Below are 24,461 nucleotides of genomic sequence, written 5' to 3' on the forward strand. Positions count from 1 at the left end.
CTGCCACCTGATACCCGGCTTTTTTGTATTTTTAGTAGAGACGGGGTTTCACCATGTTGGCCAGGATGGTCTCGATCTCTTGACCTCGTGATCCACCCGCCTCGGCCTCCCAAAGTGCTGGGATTACAGGCGGGAGCCACCTCACCCCGCCAGGTAGCCAGTAGTTTCTACGGCTGGAGAGATCTAGGATGAGAGAAGTTTCCCCCTTTCTGTTATGGGCCCTCTAAGGCTTCAGCTCCTTTTTCTAGGACTAAGCTGGATCTCAAGTAAACACTTTAGAGAGGAGGCAGCTGAAGCTCCAGGAGTGTGCGGGGCTCCCTGGGGCCGGATGGCGGTGGCGGGCAGGAGAGCGGGCTGTGCTGGGGCGTGTTACAGTAAAGACGCCCAGCTTGGCGCGGGGCCCGCCTTTTCACGGTCTTAGGCTCCATGGGGAGCGGCTGCAGAGCTCATCCAGTTGGCAGGAGCCAAGGAGGCCGGACACGTGGACGACTTATTGACCAAGCGGGGCGCACACCGGCCGGCACTGCTCTCGAGACGCCGGACCACCGTTGGGCTCCTGCGAACCCTAACCGGCGTCCTCACGTCCTCTCCCCACGGCGTTCGCACTCCCAGCCGGGGTAAGCTGGAGAAAACAAAGGCCCGGCTCCACCAGGGCACCAATCCCGCTCGTCGGCCTCTTTCTCCGCCTCCAATGAACTTCTAGGGTGTTGTCACGCCAGGCTCCTTCCGCCACTGATTGGCCGGCGTCTTCCTAGTGCGAGCGGCGTTGGCCAATCAGCACCCGTCAGTCCACCCCGCCAGCCCGCAGGTAGCCACGCCAGCGCCCGAGGCCCGTTGAAGTGGGCGGAGCGGCGGGCGGGGCGTCGTCGTGCTGGGCCCGCCCCCTGCCCGGCCAGCCCGGAGCCGCGCCTACTCCACAGGTCCGGCCGGCCGGTGAGAGCCTGGGGACCGCAGAGGTCAGCGCCGCGCCGGAGAGTCCGCCACCTGCGCCAGGATGGAGTTCGTGAAGTGCCTGGGCCACCCCGAAGAGTTCTACAACCTGGTGCGCTTCCGGATCGGCGGCAAGCGGAAGGTGATGCCCAAGATGGACCAGGTGGGCCGAGCATCCCTGCTTCCTGGGTCGGGGAGGCAGCGCGCGGGGACGGCATCAGGGCCTGGGCGGCCGGGCCCACATCTGGGGCAAGGGGCGCAGCGAGCAGGGCCGACGCCTGGGCGTTCCCGTCCCCCTTACCTCGAGCCTTCCCCACGTCGGGTCCGGGTGGACGCGGCCCTCCTGGCAGGCCTGTCCCTGCCCCCGCGAGCCGCCCTGGGCCTGAGCGGCTTCTGCGTGGTTCCCGGCGGTTGCGCTCCCCGTTTCGTCCCTTCCGTGAGCATCGGCGCTTACCAGTGTTCTAACCCGAGGGTTGCACATCTGAGGCGATGTGGGTGGGTTATGTGGGAGAGGACGAGTGAGTGTTTTGGTAAGCAAAACGAACCATGCAGGTAACATCACATGAACACCGTTTCTGGAATGAAATCTCACTCCTCCAGTTTCACCTCCTCCTCCAGAGCTCTCCCCGCCTTGCTGCCATCCACCGCCTCATCCTCAGCGCTTCCTGAGTTTTAAAATCGCCTATCTACACTTCCGAGTTCTAATGAGTCATCTGTACGTCTGTGGATTAGCTAGGTGGTTGGTGGAAGGTCAGAACTTGGTTTTACTTACATTTTATCTGCCTCATGCCTGTACTATGTATTAAATGAATGCATAAGAGGTGTTTTTATTTCAACAAGAAAATTATTCTATGTGATTATTGAACAGACACATTCAACCAAGTTCTTCTGGTCTGGACCAGCCTGGCTGATTGCTGTGACTTTCTTGGGCCAACAGGATGGTAGCAAATGTGACTCCGGCCGAGGCTTGATAGGCGCCTGAACACTGGGGTCTTTCTGTCAGTGTCCATGTGCTTCAGTCAACACACTAGAAAATAAATTTCTGGGTTTTGTCCCCATTAGACTGCACCCTCGTTTGGTGTTGTCTTTCACATGCTATCTTTAGGACAGGGACATCCTTCAGCCTCTTTGTAGAATATTCAATTTTCTCCATCTTTTCTTTGCCAGTGCTACATTATTTTAATGATTTTGCTGCAGAATAACTTGTATTATTTGATAGGGCAGATGTCACTTTTTAGATTTAGATGTAGCATTCATTTATTTAACAAATATTTGACCACCAGTTGTATATCAGATTGTGTTTTAGGTGCTGGAGATACAACGGTGAACACGATAGGTGAAGACCTTGCTTTTATAAAACTTACTTTTTAGTGGAAGAGAGACAATTCAAAAAAACAAATGTACAGTTTTTCAGGTGGAGAAACGCACTGCAGAGGAAGATGCTAGCAGATGGGTTACCTGGTGGGAGGGAAAGTGGGTGGTCATGGTGAGTAGTGAAAGACTTCACAGTATGCCGTTTTTGTACATTTTGATTTTTTTTTTAAAGTGAGACTTGAGCTATTCCTTCTAGCTCTGATAATATGGTACAGTATTATTTGTTTTGTTGTAGTCTTTCTGGGCACTATTTAAATCCCCATGAGCCGTTAAAAAAATAACTGAGTTGTAATTAGGGGAAACAAATTGGAAAATACATTTCCTTCACTTAACATTATCTTAGTTTCTCCCTCTCCTTTTTTTTTTTTTTTTTTTTGAGATGGAGTCTCCCATCTGTTGCCCAGGCTGGAGTGCAGTGGCGCAACCTCAGCTCGCTGCAGCCTCCGCCTCCCAGGTTCAAGCAATTCTCCTGCCTCAGCCTCCCGAGTAGCTGGGATTATATGCACCTGCTACCACGCCCGGCTGATTTTTTGGTATTTTTAGTAGAGACGGGGTTTCACCATGTTGGCGAGGCTGGTTTTGAACTCCTGACTTCAAGTGATCTGCCTGTGGTCTCCCAAAGTGCTAGGATTACAGGTGAGAGCCACCGCACCCGGCTTTTTTTTTTTTTTTTGAGACGGGGTCTCACTCTGTTGTCCAGGCTAGAATGCTGTGGCCTGAACATGACTCACTGCAGTCTTGACTTCCCTGGCTCAAGCCATCCTCCCACCTCAGCTTCCTGATCCTGAGTAGCTAGGACTACAGGCACGTGCCACCAATGCCTGGCTAATTTTCAAATTTTTTTGTAGACACAATGTCTCGCTACGTTGCCCAGGCTGGTCTTGAACTCCTGAGCTCAAGCGATTTTCCCATGTCAGCCTCAAAGTGCTGGGATTACAGGTGTGAGCCACTGCACCCAACCAGTTTCTCTCTACAAACTAGGGAAAAAATTTACACTTAGCAGATATTGAGGGCTGATTATTTCTATTGCAGAAGGATTTGGCTATAGAATTTCAGGGTTTAGTAAACTTGATTTATACTGCATTTTTAGGAGCATATCAGTAAATCTAGGGGCATATGCTGCCTGCAAGGTGTGTGGCATCACCCAAAAGCCAAGTGATGGAAAAAGCAGGCTGTTTGTAATCAGGCAGATCTGGCTTCTATCAAATCTAAATCCTGTTATTTAGACTAGTATCTTCTCTTAAGTCTATTATTAACTCCAGTTTCTGACTCTATTAAGTTAGGTGAACAACCTTGGTAACTTAACCTCTGAGCCACAGTTACTTCATCTGTAAAATAGGGATGTATGTGTGGTCACGATTTTTTAACCACAACTTCCCAACTCTAAGATGGTCTGAAAACGTTTTTTTGTCAATTTGGCTCAAAATCACTTGGCAGCAAAACCTGACTTGAAGTGGAGGCTTCATTCATCCCACTTAGTATAAATATTCAAATGTTTTGCTAAAGAAATAATTATGAGATGCTACTTCACACGGACTGGGATCGTATATGCATTTTATTGCCTATTTTCTAAAACACTAAAATTGCTAAATTCTGCCCCAAGTCTTGCCACAAATGTTTCAGTGGACTGTAGGCCTTTGAGACCTTAAAGGGTTGAGTAAGGATAACAGGCGATGTCCACATTGTGCTTGAAGTTAGGTGCCTGATAAATGATGGTTATCAATCTGATTATGTAAATTCAGTTCTGAGTTTGTGGTATTTTCCCCTCCTGGAGAAACCTATTCTATTTTAAAGTGAGGAAGGCTGCACAGAGGGCCGGTAGCTGGTAGCTGTTCACTTGTGGAACTTTCAGCCTGAGGCTGGAGCCCCTTCCTGAGAGTCTGGTCTTGTCCTCCTGACCACCCCACACCCCTCCTCTAAATTCCCTCCATCCCTGTTTTCTCCCACTTGCAAGCTCTTGGGAGTGCCCTGAATCTCAGACTGCAATAGAAAACCCAGGAGGGACAGGCAGCAGTAGCCTGAGCTTTCTTTCTCCCTTAGCTCATGAGAATTAAGAGGTGGAAATTTTTAGTGAGTAGTGTTTTCCATAGTGTGCTTACTAGTTGTGTCTTCCTGTTTTGTTCTTGGTGATTTGAAGAAACTGTTGTTACAGGGGAAGGCCCTGAAACAAATAGGTGACAGGAAAAAGAGCAGCAGGGGTACGAGCTGGAGGAGTAAGTGGCTTAGCTTGCTCCCTTTCAGAGTGGAGAGCTGTATGGAAAGGAGGGGTAGTGTTCTTGAAGAGTGTTGATGTTCAAATCTAGGGGATTTGGCATTGATTGAATGCCAAATTGAATGTGTCTTGGCATTGATTGAAACTCCTGGCTTAACATCAGCCCCCAAACTCTTGGTTGGACTGAACATGACATTGGGCAGTGCAGTTAGAAATACTGCCTGCTGTAGCCTGGTAATGGTCACGCTATGTGAAGAGCTGATCTGGAGCTCAGTCCAGAGCAGGTATTCTTGTTTCTTTCACTCTGAAATCTTGCCTCCCCATATTTTGAGAGGGAAGGAGTTGGTGAATTGTTTTAAAATACTCGATGAATGTCTTCATTTTTTTCATCACACCTTTACCGAATATGTTTATGTGCCAGACACTGAACTTAGTTACTAATATTATGGTGCCCAGTAAATATTTGTTTTTACGAATAATTTTTATGGCAATAAAATGACTTTTTCAGAATTATGTGATTTAAAAGATTGACTCTTTTGGCAAAATAATATGTATTCATGATAGGAAATATACACAAATAAAAACAACATAGTTCACTTAAACCCCCCACCAGAGCCCAGGGTTCACTGTTACCATTCTGAAGTGACTGTGGAATTTCCTAGCAGTGGATATGCCATATTTTTTTTAACCACTCCTATTAGATATTTGTGGGTTTTTAAATTTTTTTTGAGATGGGGTCTCACTCAGTAGTATACGATATCATAGTTCACTGTAACCTGTTATCTCCTGGGCTCAAACGATCCTCCCACCTCAGCCTCCTGAGTAGCTAGTCTTGAGTAGCTAGGACTACAGGTGGGCGCTACCACGACTGGCTTTAAAAAAAAATTTTTTTTTAAAATTTTTTGTGAAGATGAGGTCTCACTATGTTGCCCAGGCTGCCCTCAAATTCCTGGACTCAAGTAATTCTCCCACCTTGGCCTCCCAAAGTGCTGGGATTACAGGCGAGAGCCACCACACCTGGCCCTGTTAGATAAATGATTCCCATCTCTCTCCTAAAAAGAACTGTTGTGAGACTGTCGGGTGAGGAGAGGGAAGTGGGGAATAGGAACCCGCTGTACTTTCGACTCCCTGCGGGCCTAAAACTGCTCTAAAAAATAGTCTGTGAAAATAAATACACTACAAACAGCAACTCTTTGATATGCTTGCATTTAAAATAAGACTTTTTTTCCCTTTTGGAAAAACACAGTCCTTCCTTGCTTTAGGGAAGAGTAAAGGTCAGTGCACTGCATTCCATTAATTTCGAAGGGAAAGATGAGAAGACAGGAATGGCTGGCTTTCTGGAGAAGAGTAGAGGCTTAACAGGTGTCAGAGAAAAACCACAGTTTTCTCTGAAAACAGGTGTCAGAGAAAAACCATAGTTGGACAGTGGTAGTAAAACGGCAAAACACCGATTTTATTCAGAACAACGATTGCAGTAAGAGGAGAGAGACCTCGGTACAGAACTGGGCTCCATTCCGAATACAAGGACAAGTAGGAATTGATGACAGAGGAGCCGGATGTCAGTGGATGGAAAATCATTACGAGGAAACACATGGGTGAGGATTCTTGCTGAAGGCAGGCCAGAGTTATCAGACATCACCTGAGGGATGCAGGGGCTGTGGAACCTGATCAGGTGTCCAGGGTGATCAGATACTGAAGTTGGGGGATTCTGGGCAAATCAATTTAGCAGGATTCTTGGTAAAATTGGGCGATGCAAAGGCAGACGCGTTGGGTACAAAGTCCAGGCCTTGTTGGGAAGAGGATTCAGCGGAGCCTGAGTAGAGTTTGGTCTAGGGAGACTCTGTCACTGGGAGGACAAGCGAGCTGCTCGGAAGTGCGCCGGGTTCCATTAGCGGCAGGTGGGTTCCGTTGAGAAGGGCAAGCCCGGGAGGAAGCGGGCGCCAGGTGCCGAAGGGGTGCGGAGCGGGAGACCGGGGGCGGGGCTGCGGGCCGGGCAGCGGCCTCCACGTGCGGGGCGGGCCCGGTCTGGGTCGGCCCAGCGCGTATTCGAGTAGAGGGCGAGCCCGTCCCGCCCCTCGTTGGGCGCTTCCCAGATCTGCTCGAGTCTATGGAGGAAAAACTCCGCGGGGTCCGCGATTCCCATGGCCGCAGCCGCCTGCGGCACCAAGGCCATGGCCCTCTTCAAGCGCACCTTGGTGCTGAGTCCCGCCGCGGCGCCCAGGGGCCCGGGCGCAGGCACCGCCCCGCGGGGCTGCTGCTTGCCTCCTGCAGCCTGGCCCTGCAAGGACTGGCCCCGGGGAGAGGGCGGCAGGCTGTGGAGCCGCCTGCCCCAGCCCCTGCCCCAGCCCCAGCCCCACTCCTGCTCCTCGACGTCTCCCACCGCCGCGTGTCTTGTCTGCCCGCAGGACTCGCTCAGCAGCAGCCTGAAAACTTGCTACAAGTATCTCAATCAGACCAGTCGCAGTTTCGCAGCTGTTATCCAGGCGCTGGATGGAGAAATGCGGTGAGTGATGGAGGCAGCGCCTCTGGCTTGGAGGAAAGCTTGTCCGGGGAGCTTTCAGCGGTTGGAGGCTACGTTTTGATATAGCGCTCAGCGTTGCAGCCTCGTTGCTGTGGCTTGCCCAGAACATAGCCCTGCCCTATGTGTTTACTTTAGAAAGCCCTTCCAGGCTCTTTGCCATCTAGTAGTGTCCCTTTGGGCCCAGCCTTTCAGAGAAGGGGGGAGGGGGTGATGTTTATTAACTTTTTTTAGTCCTGACAGCTGAACCTGTCTGTGAGCAGGTCGTGTATTTTCTCGGCTTCTCTTATCCAACTTTGCATTTCTATTTCTAGCATATTGGGTTGATTCTTTTGAAGCCATCTCTGTGCAGATTACACCCATGAACTTAACACCAGTTGCCTTTATGTATGATCGTCTTTATACTGAGAAGTTACTGTGTTTTTTGACTTTCTTTTCTATTTGCCAAATAATTAGTTCGGTCTTTTGGTCTCTATAGTTGTTCTGCATTAGTTAAATGCAACTCACTGCTGGGAGTACTAGTGACACCCAACTAGTAGGCTTTTAATTTTTTAATAAACAAACTACAGAAGTTCATTACTCTCATGTAAGAAAGGAAAACTAATGTAAGTTTCGTTAAATATGAAAAGCTTTGGATATCCTTATAGTTCTTTAGAGTTAAGGGTGTAGATGGGTTTAGAAAACGGCGTGGCACAAGTTATTTTAAAATAAAATATATTTGGTTGTTTGTTCCAATATATTAATAGTTTTTCCTTTTTTACAGCAACGCAGTGTGCATATTTTATCTGGTTCTCCGAGCTCTGGACACACTGGAAGATGACATGACCATCAGTGTGGAAAAGAAGGTCCCGCTGTTACACAACTTTCACTCTTTCCTTTACCAACCAGACTGGCGGTTCATGGAGAGCAATGAGAAGGACCGCCAGGTGCTGGAGGACTTCCCAACGGTGAGTGGGGTTGCGCATCTTGTCGGCTGACCGTTGTGTTCATAATTGCTAATGTGTCTGTCCGCTAGCCTGCATACCTATGGAGAAAGGTAAAACAGGCAGTCTGAGGGCAGCATAATGTGATGGTTAAGAACCCTGGTAGCCAAGACTCTGGAGCCAGGCTGCCTGGGTTGGAATCTCAGATCTCCCACTTACTAAACTGTTGGTTATTTGCAAAGCCTCTCTGTACCTCAGTTTCTTCGTCTATAAAATGGGGTAATAATAACACCTACCTCATGGTACTCTGAATATTCAAAGAATTAACATAGGTAACGGTCTTAGAATGTTAGTTACTGCTATTATTATCAGTATTGGAAGTCCGGCGTTTCTTCCTGTGGGAAGAGGCACTCACATTTTAGTGTTGTAAAAGATTCTCAGGCTAGCTTACAAAAACCTGCTGACTGTATAATGCAGCCTACCTGTGTGACACTGCTGGCCTCTTGACTACCCTGAGCCTGGTAGCAAGGGACTGCTGCTCCAGATGGGTAGCAGCCTGGCATAGGGGGTGGTGTCTGTTGGCAGCTAGGGTGAGGATTGAGAAGCAGGGTGAGCCTCTGTCACTTCACCTGTGATCCTGGGCAAATTCCTTATCTGCTTTGTGTCTCCATCTCCTCATTTGTAAAGTTAGAACTGAGAGGATTGAGTAATTTCACATGTATAAAGTACTTAGTGCCTGGTACAGAGTAAGTGTTCTGAAAATATTAGCTATTTGGTCTATTTTGTTGGAGTAAAGTGGGTTATAGTTAAAATCCTAAGCTTTAAAAAGTCCCTCAAGTTTATGTGGACATCTGATTAGGTCCTACTCTCCTAGAATTCGCATGTCTTGATCACATAAATAACTGATTCTGGCCGGGCGCGGTGGCTCAAGCCTGTAATCCCAGCACTTTGGGAGGCCGAGACGGGCAGATCACGAGGTCAGGAGATCGAGACTATCCTGGCTAACATGGTGAAACCCCGTCTCTACTAAAAAATACAAAAAAACTAGCCGGGCGTGGTGGCGGGCGCCTGTAGTCCCAGCTACTCGGGAGGCTGAGGCAGGAGAATGGCGTGAACCCGGGAGGCAGAGCTTGCAGTGAGCTGAAGTGAGCTGAGATCCGGCCACTGCACTCCAGCCCGGGCCGCAGAGCGAGACTCCATCTCAAAAAAATAAATAAATAAATAAATAAATAAATAAATAACTGATTCTTCCATATCTTATAAATAAAAGTTTGATTTGGCAAAGTCACATGTTCTGTAATGGCCCAAAGAAGCCCTTTTTATCCACAGTTGCCAGACCTTTTGGAGAACATTCCTTATGTTACTGAAAGAAACCTAATCTATATCTGAGTTGGGAGGGAGCTAAGTGGACAGATGGAGGGTCCTCCGCCAAAGAAACGAATCTTTGATTCTTCTGCATAATGGGACAATATTTTTTAAAAAAAGGAATATTTGGGGAAGACTCTTTTGGTGCAAAGGCTATTTCAGATTGCTGAGATCAGACCTTCAGTACCAAAGCCCAAAATATAGTACAACACGATACAAATGAGAAGAAAATATCTGAAGAATAATTCGAGTTTATACAGTACAATTCAAAAGAAGAAAGAAAATTTATGACGAGTAACTGGGTGAGAATTAGAGCTGTAACCCTGGGAAGGTCCTGGTGATTTGGCTCTCACAGGACACCTGATGGCCAGAGGATGGATTTCCTTTGATGGGAAATCTGTGACCATTCATTGATGGGCCTCTGAATTCTGCTGAAGCAGAGGAAGTAGTCATACCCCATTTATAATGGAAGCACATTCTCACTTAAAAACAACTAATATTATTCTAGCTGGACCTAGCCTGAAATTCCATAGTCACTTCAGATTGGTAACAGTGAACCCTGGGCTCTCGGGGGGAGGGGGTTTAAGTGAACTATGTTGTTTTTATTTGTGTATATTTCATATCATGAATACATATTATTTTGTCAAAAGAGTCAATCTTTTAAATCACATAATCCTGAAAAAGTCATTTTATTGCCATAAAAAAACAGCCAAATTACTTTTGACTTGAGTAGATTCATAATAATGAAAAAATTTCTGGGGCATGGGATAAATGTCTTAGGTATTACATAAGTCAAGGCAGCCCTATCCACTCAGCAAAAGTGAAAGAAGATGAAAGTGTGTGAATGCTAACATAATTTTGGGGACTATCACTAGCAAATTTTCAGATGATATTCCAATATGTTTGTAAAACTTCAGTGTCTTCCTTTGTTCATACAGTGTTCCAGTGGAAAAATAATTTTTAGTTCTGGAAGGTTTCAGATGTGAACACTGAACTGATCGTTTTCTCTTTTGGGTAGTAGAGTTAGAGATGCAGTCCTCTCGAAAGCAGAGTTGCCCTGGGGAGAGTAAAAGGGAGCAGAAAGCGCAAGCCAGGCCACTGCTATTTTTGCTGTTGTTAACCTTTTGTATCCTTTATGAATATAAAGATGTACTAAGTTGTGCGTTTTGTGTGCATATATAATTTGAAGCTACATGAATTATAGGTCCCTCCAGTCTGTGATTCAGCTTGAGATGGGACTGTATGGGAATTAATAGTGCCTTGTTTTCTTAAGGAATGATTTGTATATGTGCTGATATGGCCCAGCATCTCTTTTTTTTTTTTTTTTTTTTTTGAGACGGAGTCTCGCTCTGTGGCCCGGCTGGAGTGCAGTGGCCGGATCTCAGCTCACTGCAAGCTCTGCCTCCTGGGTTCATGCCATTCTCCTGCCTCAGCCTCCCGAGTAGCTGGGACTACAGGCGCCCACCACCTCGCCCGGCTAGTTTTTTGTATTTTTTAGTAGAGACGGGGTTTCACCGTATTAGCCAGGATGGTCTCGATCTCCTGACCTTGTGATCCGCCCGTCTCGGCCTCCCAAAGTGCTGGGATTACAGGCTTGAGCCACCGCGCCTGCCCACCAGCATCTCTTTGAAACCAGTTGTGTGGGGCTAGACCTGCAATCAGCTGTTGGCTAAGAGGTCCCAGGATAGAACAAGTAGTGTAAAAGAGGACTAATAGCTTGGCGTCACTCACACAGTACTGCTGTTACACTTGGGCAAGTGGAACTCCTCACTTTAGAGGGCCCCATGGGGTGAGGGTCACCGGGGCCATGGGAACGTGCTTATTCAGCGCTCATGGGCTCTCCTACACCACGTTCTGGACATCTGGAGTTCCTTGCCCCGAATCCCTGAGCCCATGTCTGCATCCACACAGTCTGTTTCCTAAGGTCTGTCCATCTCCTCCAGGTGGGAACGTGCCACCATTCACTGTGCCCTTGGGCCTGAGTGATGGCCCAGGGCTGTGTTGGGGAGTGTCGTAGATGGATCCGGGCACTAAGGGCTGGGATATCCTCTCAAATGAATGTGAGGTGCCTCCCATGCTGGAGAGAGCGGGATTCAGGAAGCAGTGGAAGGGAAGAGCCTGGGATATGAGGATCAGCTGTCTGTGTCCTGTTGCCTTTTGGAATAAACCTCTGAGGGACTAAGAATTTTAAATTCAAACCTGAATCAACCAGGTTGTTATGAAGATATGTTTGTCAAGGCAGGAGGATAGAATGTATTTTATTTAACAAGTTGTTAACTCGATTGATCGTTTTAAAATTTTTAGCTACATGTAGTAGGCCTCCATTTGTCCTCTTATCCCAGGCCTTGCAGAATTTAGGAATAAGCCTCAATACAGTGTTCTAACCAAGTGACCTCCATCTCGACGTACAGTAGATTGAACCTGATGCTTTATACTTTAGTGATCATTAGTTGGTACCAGTTCAAGTCAGGCTTTCTAGAACTCTCATTGTATATTAGGGGTTGGATTAGAGCACAGTCATGCATCACTTAATGAGTGGCACAGGATACATTCTGAGAAATGCATTGATAGATGATTTTATCATTTTGCAAACATCATAGAGTGTACTCACACATACCAAGATGGCATAGCTACTACACACGTAGGCTCTGTGGTACAGCCCATTGCTCCAAGGCTGCACACCTCTACAGGACGGTACTGTACTGAATGCTGTAGGCAGTTGGAGCACAGTGGTATTTGTGTCTTTAAACATAGAAAAGGTTTAGTAAAAATAGGGTGTTACAATCTTAAGGGACCAACATTGTATTTGCAGTCGTCGTTGACTGAAACATCATTATACAATAGATGACCACGTATCTTTCTCAGCTGGTACTAGTGGAAAGCTAGAAAGCTTAGAACTCTACCTGTAAACATAATTTAAGTAATAATACAGCCTTATTTCCTTATTTTTAAATGATAATAGCGATAATAGCATTCACTTACTGAGCAATTACTATGAGTTAGTTGCTAAATATATTTCATCGTTAATTTACTCTTTGTATTATTTTATCTACAACATCGTTTAACAGGGAAATTACCTGGTACATAACATACTGTTATTATCTACATTTTATGTAGATGAGGAAACTGAGGCACAGAGAAATTAAGTAGTTTGCCTAGGATTACCTGTAAAGTTAAGTGGCAGAATCAGTGAATCTGGAAGGTCTGGCTTCAGATCCCTTGTGCTTAGTCACTGGCATAGTTTACTGCCACTTTAAAAAAAAAATGGTTGAAAACACAAAGCCAACAAACCAAAAACAGTTTAAACATAGGCAAAGGTAGGCCCACCCAGTGTTGTGATCACAGTACTCCTAAGGTTTGTAATCAGAGGAATTTGTATTTGTATTCCCTGCTCCTCTTACCTCCTATGTAGGATTTGGCCTTTCTCCATTTTCCCTGTGGACTTGCTCTAGTACCTTCTTTCTTGTACTTGGAATCACCAGAAAGGGATCCGAGAACACAGAAAACTACTGTGTTGTGGAACAGAATTACCTGGAAGGGGAAAAGCCGTCCTGGCTCAGTTCACATGTCAGGGCTTATTGTTGTACCCAGGGAATATACAAAACTGGGCACTGAGTGTGGAGTCAGCAAAGCCCTGTCCGTCCTCTGGGTTTCTGGGAAAAACCATAGGGCTCTTCATTGTCACTTTCTCCTGTATGTTTTTGTTTTTACTTTTGGAACTGTACAATTGTATAATAAATACCGAAAGTTGTTGGAAGGATCGGTCAAGTTCAGAAGTGAAAGTGTTTTGGAGGAGTCTAAGCTCCTCCCCACTCTCATTGGCCTTTCCTCTCTAATAAATAGAACTGGTCTAGCCAAGGATCTGTGGAAGGAGCAGAGTCCTATAGAGATTCAGGGATTCTAATAACCTCTTGTTGAATCACTAGTTTGTTTCAGCCACAAGAAGGAATTATCTTTTGGCATTAGCTTGAACAGCTGTTCTGCAAAGAACAACTTTTTGGAAACAGTTCTGGAAAGACCTGATTGATTTGATTGATTTGATTTTTTTTTTTTTATGGGAGGGGCATGGGGATGTTGACAGTTGATGTGAATCAGAAATCCTAAGTTATGTGAATTCCTGGTGCTTTGCAGTCAGCCGGCCATCTGGTTTCCTCTGGGCCCTTAATTCTAGGTGTTTTCCGAGGACGTTTTTCTAACTTTTCCATAAACACAGACCGAGTCTATTGCACGCTTTCAATGTTTCACCACATCTCTCCACTGTTTGCAGTATTATATATAGGTTCTCATGTTTTGTTTTAAGACTTCCCATGGTGTTTTTATATTGTGTTTTGTCAACCTATAAACAATTCTTTGAAGTTAAAACAAGACATTTGGGCAGTAACAATAAATTTTAAAAACATCACTTCAACTTTTCTGCATTAGGGCTTGGACTATGGAAAAAGTATTGGGCAGCATGCCTCATATTGAGTTGTTTAATGAATGTAAAAGTATAGCCTTAATAGTGAGAGAGACTCTATAGCTTCATAATGTAAATGGGGTAACTAATGAGATGAAATGATTGGCAGATCTGCTCACTAGAATCTAAGCTCTTCGAGGGTCTGAGTTTTCTTTTTTTCTTTTTTTTATTATTTTACTTTTAAGTTCTAGGGTACATGTGTGCAACGTGCAGGTTTGTTACATAGGTACATATGTGCCATGTTGGTGTGCTGCACCCATCAACTTGTCATTTACATTAGATATTTCTCCTAATGCTATCCCTTCCCCAGGCCCCCACCCCCCAAACAGGCCCTGGTACGTGATGTTCCCCTCGCTGTGTCTACGTGTTCTCATTGTTCAACTCCCGCTTATGAGTGAGAACATGCAGTGTTTGGTTTTCTGTCCTTGTGATATTTTGCCAAGAATGATGGTTTCCAGCTTCATCTATGTCCTTGCAAAGGACATGAACTCATCCTTTTTTATGGCTGCATAGTATTCCATGGTGTATATGTGCCACATTTTCTTTATTCAGTCTATTATTGATGGACATTTGGGTTGGTTCCAGGTCTTTACTATTGTGAATAGTGCCAGAGTAAACATACGTGTGCGTGTGTCTTTATAGTGGCATGATTTATAACCCTTTGGGTATATACCCAGTAATGGGATTGTTGGGTCAAATAGTATTTCTAGTTCTAGATCCTTGAGGAATTGCCACACTGTTTTCCACAATGGTTGAACTAATTTACATTCTCACCAACAGTGTAAAAGCATTCCTGTTTCTCCACATCCTCTCCAGCTTCTGTTGTTTCCTGACTTTTTAATGATCGCCGTTCTAACTGGTGTGAGATGGTATCTCATTGTGGTTTTGATTTGCATTCCTCTGATGACCAGTGATGATGAGCATTTTTTCATATGTTTGTTGGCTACATAAATATCTTATTTTGAGAAGTGTCCGTTCATATCCTTTGCCCACTTTTTGATGGGGTTGTTTGGTTTTTTCTTGTAAATTTGTTTTAGTTCTTTGTAGATTCTGGATATTAGCCTTTTGTCAGATGAGTAGATTGCAAAAATGTTCTCCCATTCTGTAGGTTGCCTGTTCACTCTGATGATAGTTTCTTTTGTTGTGCAGAAGCTCTTTAGTTTAATTAGATTCCATTTGTCTATTTTGGCTTTTGTTACCATTGCTTTTGGTGTTTTAGTCATGAAGTCTTTGCCCATGCCTATGTCCTGAATGGTACTGCCTAGGTTTTCTTCTAGGGTTTTTATGGTTTTAGGTCTTACATTTAAGTCTTTAGTCAATCTTTAGTTAATTTTTTATAAGGTGTAAGGAAGGGATCTAGTTTCAGCTTTCTACATATGGCTAGCCAGTCTTCCCAGCACCATTTATTAAATAGGGAATCCTTTCCCCATTGCTTGTTTTTGTCAGGTTTGTCAAGGATCCGATGGCTATAGATGTGTGGTGTTATTTCTGAGGCCTCTGTTCTGTTCCATTGGTCTATATGTCTGTTTTGGTACCAGTACCATGCTGTTTTGGTTACTGTAGCCTTGTAGTATAGTTTGAAGTCAGGTAGTGTGATGCCTCCAGCTTTGTTCTTTTTGCTTAGGATTGTCTTGGCTATGCAGGCTCTTTTTTGATTCCATATGAAATTTAAAGTAGTTTTTTTCTAATTTTGTGAAGAAAGGCAATGGTAGCTTGATGGGGATAGCACTGAATTTATAAATTACCTTGGGCAGTATGGCCATTTTCACTGTATTGATTCTTCCTATCCATGAGCATGGTATGTTCTTCCATTTGTTTATGTCCTCTTTTACTTCGTTGAGCAGTGGTTTGTAGTTCTCCTTGAAGAGGTCCTTCACATCCCTTGTAAGTTGGATTCCTAGATATTTTATTCTCTTTGTAGCAATTGTGATTGGGAGTTGACTCATGATTTGGCTCTCTGTCTGTTCTTGGTGTATAGGAATGCTTGTGATTTTTGCACATTGATTTTTGTATCCTGAGACTTTGCTGAAGTTGCTTATCAGCTTAAGGAGATTTTCGGCTGAGGTGATGGGGTTTTCTAAATACACAATCATGTCATCGGCAAACAGACAATTTGACTTCCTCTTTTCCTAATTGAATGCCTTTTGTTTCTTTCTCTTGCCTGATTGCCCTGGCCAGAACTTCCATTACTATGTTGAATAGGAGTAATGAGAGAGGGCATCCCTGTCTTGTGCAGGTTTTCAAAGGGAATGCTTCCAGTTTTTGCCCATTCAGTATGATATTGGCTGTGGGTTTGTCATAAATAACCCTTGTTATTTTGAGATATGTTCCATCAATACCTAGTTTATTGAGAGTTTTTAGCATGAAGGGCTGTTGAATTTTGTCAAAGGCCTTTTCTGCGTCTATTGAGATAATCATGTGGTTGTTGTCATTGGTTCTGTTTATGTGATGGATTACGTTTATTGATTTGCATGTATTGAACCAGCTTTGCATCCCAGGGATGAAGCTGACTTGATTGGGGTGGATAAGCTTTTTGATGTGCTGCTGGATTAGATTTGCCAGTATTTTATTGGGATTTTCGCATTAATGTTCATCAGGGATATTGGCCTAAAATTCTCTTTTTTTTGTTGTGTCTCTGCCAGGCTTTGGTATCAGGATGATGCTGGCCTCATAAAATGAGTTAGGGAGGAGTCCTTCTTTTTCTTTTGATTGGAATAGTTTCAGAAGGAATGGTACCAGCTCCTCCTTGTACCTCTGTTAGAATTTGGCTGTGAATCCGTCTGGTCCTAGACTTTCTTTGGTTGGTAGGCTATTAATTATTGCCTCAATTTCAGAACCTGTTATTGGTCTATTCAGAGATTCAGCCTCTTCCTGGTTTAGTCTTGGGAGAGTGTATGTGTCCAGGAATTTCTCCTTTTCTTATAGATTTTCTAGTTTATTTGCGTAGAGGTGTTTATAGTATTCTCTGATGGTAGTTTGTATTTCTGTGGGATCGGTGGGGATATCCCCTTTATCATTTTTTATTGTGTCTATTTGATTCTTCTCTCTTTTCTTATTAGTCTTGCTAGTGGTCTGTCAATTTTGTTGATCTTTTCAAAAAACCAGCTTCTGGATTCATTGGTTTTTTTGAAGGGTTTTTTGTGTCTCTATCTCCTTCAGTTCTGCTCTGATCTTAGTTATTTCTTGCCTTCTGCTGGCTTTTGAATGTGTTTGCTCTTGCTTCTCTAATTCTTTTAATTGTGATGTTAGGGTGTTGATTTTAGATCTTTCCTGCTTTCTCTTGTGGGCATTTAGTGCTATAAATTTCCCTCTACACACTGCTTTAAATGTGTCCCAGAGATTCTGGTACGTTGTGTCTTTGTTCTCATTGGTTTCAAAGAACATCTTTATTTCTGCCTTCATTTCGTTATTTACCTAGTAGTCATTCAGAAGCAGGTTGCTCAGTTTCCTTGTAGGTGTGTGGTTTTGAGTGAGTTTATTAATCCTAAGTTCTAATTTGATTGCACTGTGGTCTGAGAAACAGTTTGTTATAATTTCTGTTCTTTTACATTTGCTAAGGAGTGTTTTACTTCCAATTATGTGGTCAATTTTAGAATAAGTGTGATGTGGTGCTGAGAAGAATGTATATTCTGTTGATATGGGATGGAGAGTTCTGTAGATGTCTTAAGTCTGCTTGGTCCAGAGTTCAAGTCCTGGATATCCTTGTTAACCTTCTGTCTCATTGATCTGTTGTCTGATATTGACAGTGGGGTGTTAAAGTCTCCCATTATTATTGTGTGGGAGCCTGAGTCTCTTTGTAGGTCTCTAAGGGCTTGCTTTATGAATCTGGGTGCATATATATTTAGGATAGCTCTTCTTGTTGAATTTATCCCTTTACCATTATGTAGTGGCCTTCTTTGTCTCTTTTGATCTTTGTTGGTTTAAAGTCTGTTTTATCAGAGTCTAGGATTGCAACCCTTGCTTTTTTTTTGCTTTCCATTTGCTTGGTAGATCTTCCTCCATCCGTTTATTTTGAGCCTGTCTGTGTCTTTGCACGTGAGATAGGTCTCCTGAATACAGCACACTGATGGGTCTTGACTCTGTATCCAGTTTGCTAGTCTGTGTCTTTTAATTGGGGCATTTAGCCCATTTACATTTAAGGTAATTTTTTGTGTTTGAATTTGATCCTGTCATTATGATGTTAGCTGGTTATTTTGCCCATTAATTGATGCAGTTTCTTCATAGTGTTGTTGGTCTTTACAATTTGGCATGTTTTTGCAGTGGCTGGTACTGGTTGTTCCTTTCCATGTTTAGTGCTTCCTTCAGGAGCTCTTGTAAGGCAGGCCTGGTGGTGACAAAATCTCTGAGCATTTGTTTTTCTGTAAAGGATTTTATTTGTCCTTCGCTTATGAAGCTTAGTTTGGCTGGATGTGAGATTGTGGGTTGAAAATTCTTTTAAGAATGTTGAATATTGGCCCCCACTCTCTTCTGGCTGGTAGGGTTTCTGCCGAGAGATCTGCTGTTAGTCTGATGGGCTTCCCTTTGTGGGTAACCCGACCTTTCTCTCTGGCTGCCTTTAACATTTTTTCCTTCATTTCAACCTTGGTGAATCTGACAATTATGTATCTTGGGACTGCTCTTCTCAAGGAGTATCTTTGTGGTGTTCTCTGTATTTCCTGAATTTGAATGTTGGCCTGCCTTGCTAGGCCTGGATAATATTGTGAAGAATGTTTTCTAACTTGGTTCCATTCTCCCCATCACTTTCAGGTACACCAATCAAATGCAGATTTGGTCTTTTCACATAGTCCCATATTTCCTGAAGGCTTTGTTCATTTCTTTTCACTCTTTTCTCTCTCATCTTGTTGATTGGCTTTAATGCGGCCCCCAGACCAAATGCCAGAGAAAAGGCAAGTAGGCAAGGCAAAAAAACCTTTATTTACAAACCAAATGTGAGGGAGGGGCAAGGTTCACCAGCCTCCGGCGGTGGAGGCCGACGAAGTCGCTGGGGCGTTCTGGGGCGAGGTTCCCAGGTCCGCACAGGAGCAGGGGCCAAGGAAGCTGGCTCCGGCGCTCTCGGGCGAGGTTCCTGGGTCCCACACAGGAGGAGGGGCCAAGGAAGCTCGCTCCGGCGCTCTGGGAGGAGGCTCCTGGGTCCCGCCCAGGAGTAGGGGCCCAGGAAGTTCGCTCCGGTGTTCTCCGACGAGGTTCCCGGGTCCCGCGTAGAGGAGGAGGGGCCCAGGAAGTTCGCACCGCGCGCCCCCCCCCCCCCCCCCCAGCGGCTTTTATGTCCTGGGCCCGGGAGTGGGCGGGCAGTGGGCGGGACATAGGCGGGTCAGGGGCGGGGCGGTAGGCGGGGCTAGGCGGGTTCCGGTTTCTCTCCCTGGGAGGTCGGGTTGCGCCTGCGCAGTCGACCCATGTCTTTCCGGGGCGCGGGAAAGTTGACAGTGAAGAACCCGGAACTGCGCCATCTTGCCTCCGTTTGTCCAAACACTTGTCTTCTTGCTTTATTACATTAATGTGATCTTCAGTCACTGATATCCTTTCTTCCACCTGATCGAATCAGCTCTTGAAGCTTGTCTATGCTTCACGAAGTTCTCGTACTGTGGTTTTCAGCTCCATCAGGTCATTTAAGCTCTTCTCTAACTGGTTATTGTAGTTAGCCATTTGTCCAACCTTTTTTCAAGGTTTTAAGCTTCCTTGTGATGGGTCAGAACATGCTCCTTTAGCTGGAGAAGTTTGTTATTACCAACCTTCTGAAGCCTACTTCTGTCAATTCCTCAAACTCATTCATCCAGTTTTGTTCCCTTGCTGGCGAGGAGTTACATTCCTTTGGAGGAGAAGTGGTGTTCTGGTTTTTGGAATTTTCAGCATTTCTGCTCTGATTTCTCCCCATCTCATCTACCTTTGGTCTTTGATGTTGGTGACCTATGGATGGGGTTTTGGTGTGGATGTCCTTTTTGTTGATGTTGATGCTATTCCTTTCTGTTTGTTAGTTTTCCTTCTAACAGGTCCCTCAGCTGCAGGTCTGTTGGAGTTTGCTGTAAGTTCACTCTAGACCCTGTTTGCCTGGGTATCACCAGCGGAGGCTGCAGAACAGCAAATATTGCTGCCTGATCCTTCTCTGGAAGCTTTGTCCAAGAGGGGCATCCACCTGTATGAGGTGTCTGTTGGCCCCTACTGGGAGGAGTCTCCCAGTCAGGCTACATGGAGGTCAGGGACCCACTTGAGGAGGCAGTCTGTCCATTATCGGAGTTCGAACACCATGCTAGGAGAACCACTGCTCTCTTCAGAGCTGTCAGGCGGGGACGTTTAAGTCTGCAGAAGCTGTCTGCTGCCTTTTGTTTAGATATGCCCTTCTCGCAGAGGTGGAATCTAGAGAGGCAGTAGGCCTTGCTGAGCTGTGGTGGACTCTGCCCAGTTTGAGCTTCCCTGCTGCTTTGTTTACACTGTGAACATAGAACTGCCTACTCAAGCCTCAGCAATGGCAGATGTGCCTCTCCTCGCCAAGCTCCAGCATCCCAACTTGATCTCAGACTGCTGTGCTAGCAGCGAGCAAGGCTCCGTGGGCATGGGACCCGCCAAGCCAGGCACTGGAGGGAATCACCTGGTCTGCCAGTTGTGAAGACTGTGGGAAAAGCGAAGCACAGTATTTGGGTAGAGGTGGACTGTTCCTCCAGGTACAGTCACTCACGGCTTTCCTTGGCTAGGAAAGGGAAATCCCCCAACCCCTTGCGCTTCCCGGGCGAGGCGATGCCCCGCCCTGCTTCAGCTTGCCCTCCATAGGCTGCACCCACTGTCCAACCAGTCCAAATGAGATGAACCAGGTACCTCAGTTGGAAATGTAGAAATCACCCAGTGTCTGCGTTGGTCTTGGTGGGAGCTGTAGACCAGAGCTGTTCCTATTTGGGCACCTTGGAAGCAGCTCCAGGTCTGAGTTTCTGTTTGTGTCCGTGATATACATCCCCAGGGCCTAGAATGATACTTGTTACATAGGTAGTGCTTGATCCATGTTTGCACAAAGGAATCTTTCTCATAATGAGGTTTGTCTAAACAAGCTGTTCTCCCTAAAATTCTCATACTCAACTTTATGTTGAAGCATCTCATTATACATTGGAAAGATGGAATGTGTAGTGAGACTTTGAATCTTCTTTTTAATCTAGAAACGTTAGCATTTTTAGACCCTTCTATTATAATATTTATAAAATTTATGGTATAATAAGAAACATGAGGCTGGGCACAGTAGCTCACACCTGTAATCACAGCAGTTTGGGAGGCCAGGGCTAGTGGATCATGAGGTCAGGAGTTTGAGACCAGCCTCACCAGCATGGTGAAACCCAATTTCTACTAAAAGTATAAAAATTAGCTGGGCATGGTGGTGCATTCCTGTAATCCCAGCTACTCGGGAGGCTGAGGCAGGAGAATCATTTGAACCCGAGAGGCGGAGTTTGCAGTGAGCTGAGATGGCGCTATTGCACTCCAGCCCGGGCAACCTTGCGGGACTCCATCTCAAACAAAAACAAAAACAAAACATGTATGACCTAAATTAGGCTTATAGATGAACCACTGCAGAGTGATAATTAATTCCACCATTGTTTGCCTTGTGATCTTTGGTGCCATGTCTGCACATATTTCATGATTTCTGTGTTTTTACGGTTTCTATTTCAGATCTCCCTCGAGTTTAGAAATCTGGCTGAGAAATACCAAACGGTGATTGCCGACATTTGCCAGAGAATGGGAATTGGGATGGCAGAATTTTTGGATAAGCATGTGACCTCTGAACAGGAGTGGGACAAGGTTAGTCTTGTAAAACAGTGTCTGTGTGTGATGTATTAGACACAGCTAGCAATCCTCCTAGTGAAGCTCAGAACAAGAAAAGTTGTTCACTAGTTCCAGGCCCTCTGGTTTTACAATTCATCTGTTTAGGTTGAATGTCTCATCATAGACACTTTGGAATTGATTCCAAACCAGCAGCTATGTAGGATATTGGCCAGGTTAGGAGTAGGGAATTGGAGAGAAGTGATTATCTAGACAAAGGGATATAATTGACCATGAAGATTAAACCACACATCAAAACATAAGGTAGGGTTAGGAGTCTTGCCTATTTTTCATAGGAATGGTGTTTGCAAGACTTATCACTTCTGTGGAAGCAAAGACATTTTATTATTTTAAAGCCAGTCAAATTTAACAGTCAAAGACATTTCAAACATCTGAAGTGTTGATGTATTTCATACCTTTAACAGTGCCTAAATTAGGATCTCCAAAGAGATGCTGCTACATAGTCACCAAGTTAGTGGGTCTGAGGTCTTGGGCCTCTTAATTTTTCAAACCTCAAAACATGACAGCAATATCTTTGGAACTGCTGGTTTGCGCTTCCCAAGTTAACAGCATATAATGAGTGCTAGAAATCAATTTCTGCATTTAAGGTGAAGTTAGCCGGGCACTGTGGGTTACCTGTAATCTCAGCCCTTTGGGAAGCTAACGTGAGAGAATCATTTGAGCCTAGGAGTTGGACACAAGCCTAAGCAACATAGCGAGACCCCATCTCTCAAAGAATTAAAAAATTAGTAGGGCATTGGTGGCATGTGCCTGTGGTCACAGCTACTCTGGAGGCTGAGGTGTGGGAGGATCGCTTGAGCCTGAGAGTTCAAGGTTGCAGTGAGCCATGATTGTGCCACTGCACTCCAACCTGGGTGACAGAGCAAGACCCCATCTGAAAGAAAATAAAGTTGAAGTTAAAACTTCTGGCCAAGAACCAGCACTGGTTATGATAGTAACTTCATTTTCTGTTGTGCAGATTTATTCAGGAAACTTAATTGTAGGTTGTTGAATAGAAGTTCTGATCAGATAAAACTGAATTTTTTTGAGACAGGGTCTTGCTCTGTCATCCAGGTTGGTGTGTAGTGGTGTGATCACAGCTCACTGCAGCCTCAACCTCCTGGGCTCAAATGATCCTCCCACCTCAGCCTCCTGAGTAGCTGTAACTACAGGTGCATGCCACCATACCAGGCGAATTTTTGTATTTTTTTTTTTTTGTAGAGAGAGGGTTTTGCCATGTTGCCCAGGCTAGTCTCAAACTCCTGGCATCAAACAGTCCTCCCACTCCAGCCTCCCAAATGTTGGGATTACAGGCATGAGCTACTACTGCACCCAGCCAAATATTTTAAGGAGTTTTTTTTTTTCTTCAACTTTGGAGGAAGATGAATTATATACATCTCCATTTTAGAAGTATTTCTACCAAAAGAACTATAATCTTAAAATATATTTTTGGATAGTACTATAGATATACTAATGATTTTTTTAAATTTCTAGTAATTCTTTTTAAGATTTTGTATAGCTGCCCAAAGCTAATTTATTTACATGTAATTTCAGCAAAATGTTACTTTTTTCATGTTACTTTTCTCCTAGAACAAATTTCAAGTGCTTTCTCTTTGCCTGTTCATTGTGCCCCCGATTCGTCTCTGGCCTTGTATTACTTTGAATCAGAGACAACTTTTTTTTTTTTTTGAGACAGGGTCTCACTCTGTCACCTAAACTGGAATCCAGTGGCACAAACAAGGCAGCCTTGACTTCCCAGGCGCAAGCAGTCTTCCTTGCCTCAGCCTCGTGAGTAACTGGGACCACAGGCATGTTGCTACTGTGCCTGGCTAATCTATTTTAATTTTTGTTGTTTTTGAGACAGGGTCTTGCTCTGTCGCTCAGGCTGGAGTGCAGTGGCATGATCAAGGCTGACTGCAGCCTCGACCTTCTGCGCTCAAGCAGTCCTCTCACCTCCGCCTCCCGATTAGCTGGGACTATCGGCGCACACCACCACACCTGGCTAATTTTTGTAATTTTTTTGATAGAGACAGGTTTTCATCATGTTGTCCAGGCTGGTCTTGAGCTCCTGGACTCAAGCGATCCACCTGCCTTGGCCCCCCAGGTGTGAGCCACCACAGTCAGCCCTTTTAAAGTTTTTTACAGAGATAGGGTCTTGCTTTGTTGGCCAGGCTTGGTCTGAAACTCCTGGGCTCAAGCAGTGTTCTCTCCACAGCCTCCCAAAATTCTGGGATTACAAGTGTGAACTTTGGTCATTGCCTAACTTTTACCCTTCCTAATGACACTCCAGAGCTTACCTTCTTTACTTTTCTCTTCTTAAGTTAACTAATAGACAATTATTGTATGTGAATGTTGTGTTAAGTTGTCTTAGGATACCCTTTTCAGAGGAGGATAGCTTATAACAAATTGGTGTCTTGGAAAAAAAGTATTTGACAATTAAGACTTGCCTTTACTGAAATCTCTTTTGAGAGAGGGAAAGTTACGCTATCTCTAAAAGAAAAATTTAAAAAAAGGGGGGAAGTTTTAGCAAAGTTGTTAAAGCCTCACACTTAAGTCAGACTACCTAGTTTTGAACCCTTAGCCCCTGCCACAAACATGGCAGCCCCACCTTCCTGGGTTCAAGTGATCCTCTTCCTTCAGCCTCCTGAGGAACTGGGACCACTGGCATGTGCCACCGTGCCTGGCTAATTTTTTTTTTCTCAGATGGGCAATGTTGGGCAAGTTAATTAACTTTGTGCCTCAGTTTCCTCATCTGAAATGGAGATCATAGCGCTATGTACCTGATAAATGTTTGTGAGGATTGAATGTGCAAAGTTCTTAAAACAGTGTTAAGAACACATGATAGTTATTTGTTCTTTCATATAATGGTGATTCTGAGGGCCTGCAGAT

General features: G+C 44.8%; 1 protein-coding gene across 3 annotated transcripts in view; it reads left to right on the forward strand.

Moving 5' to 3' along the window:
* The first annotated feature begins 777 nt into the window (after positions 1–777).
* The window catches only part of FDFT1 (farnesyl-diphosphate farnesyltransferase 1), a 34,629-nt gene continuing 10,945 nt past the window's right edge, over positions 778–24,461 (forward strand). Inside the window, exons 1-4 of one of the 3 annotated variants that reach the window (XM_033177198.1) lie at positions 778–1,093; positions 6,922–7,019; positions 7,798–7,981; positions 21,423–21,551. In XM_033177198.1, coding sequence (XP_033033089.1) covers positions 995–1,093; positions 6,922–7,019; positions 7,798–7,981; positions 21,423–21,551 — 510 coding nt within the window. In that variant the 5' untranslated portion in view covers positions 778–994. Of the gene's footprint in view, positions 1,094–6,544; positions 7,020–7,484; positions 7,640–7,797; positions 7,982–21,422; positions 21,552–24,461 lie in introns of those variants that run through there. The other 2 variants (XM_033177188.1, XM_033177209.1) reach the window with 2 other exon arrangements.

The sequence above is a fragment of the Trachypithecus francoisi genome, unplaced genomic scaffold (genome assembly GCF_009764315.1).
Source record: "Trachypithecus francoisi isolate TF-2019V2 unplaced genomic scaffold, Tfra_2.0 Contig01554, whole genome shotgun sequence".
In the NCBI taxonomy this organism is placed as follows: Eukaryota; Metazoa; Chordata; class Mammalia; order Primates; family Cercopithecidae; genus Trachypithecus; species Trachypithecus francoisi.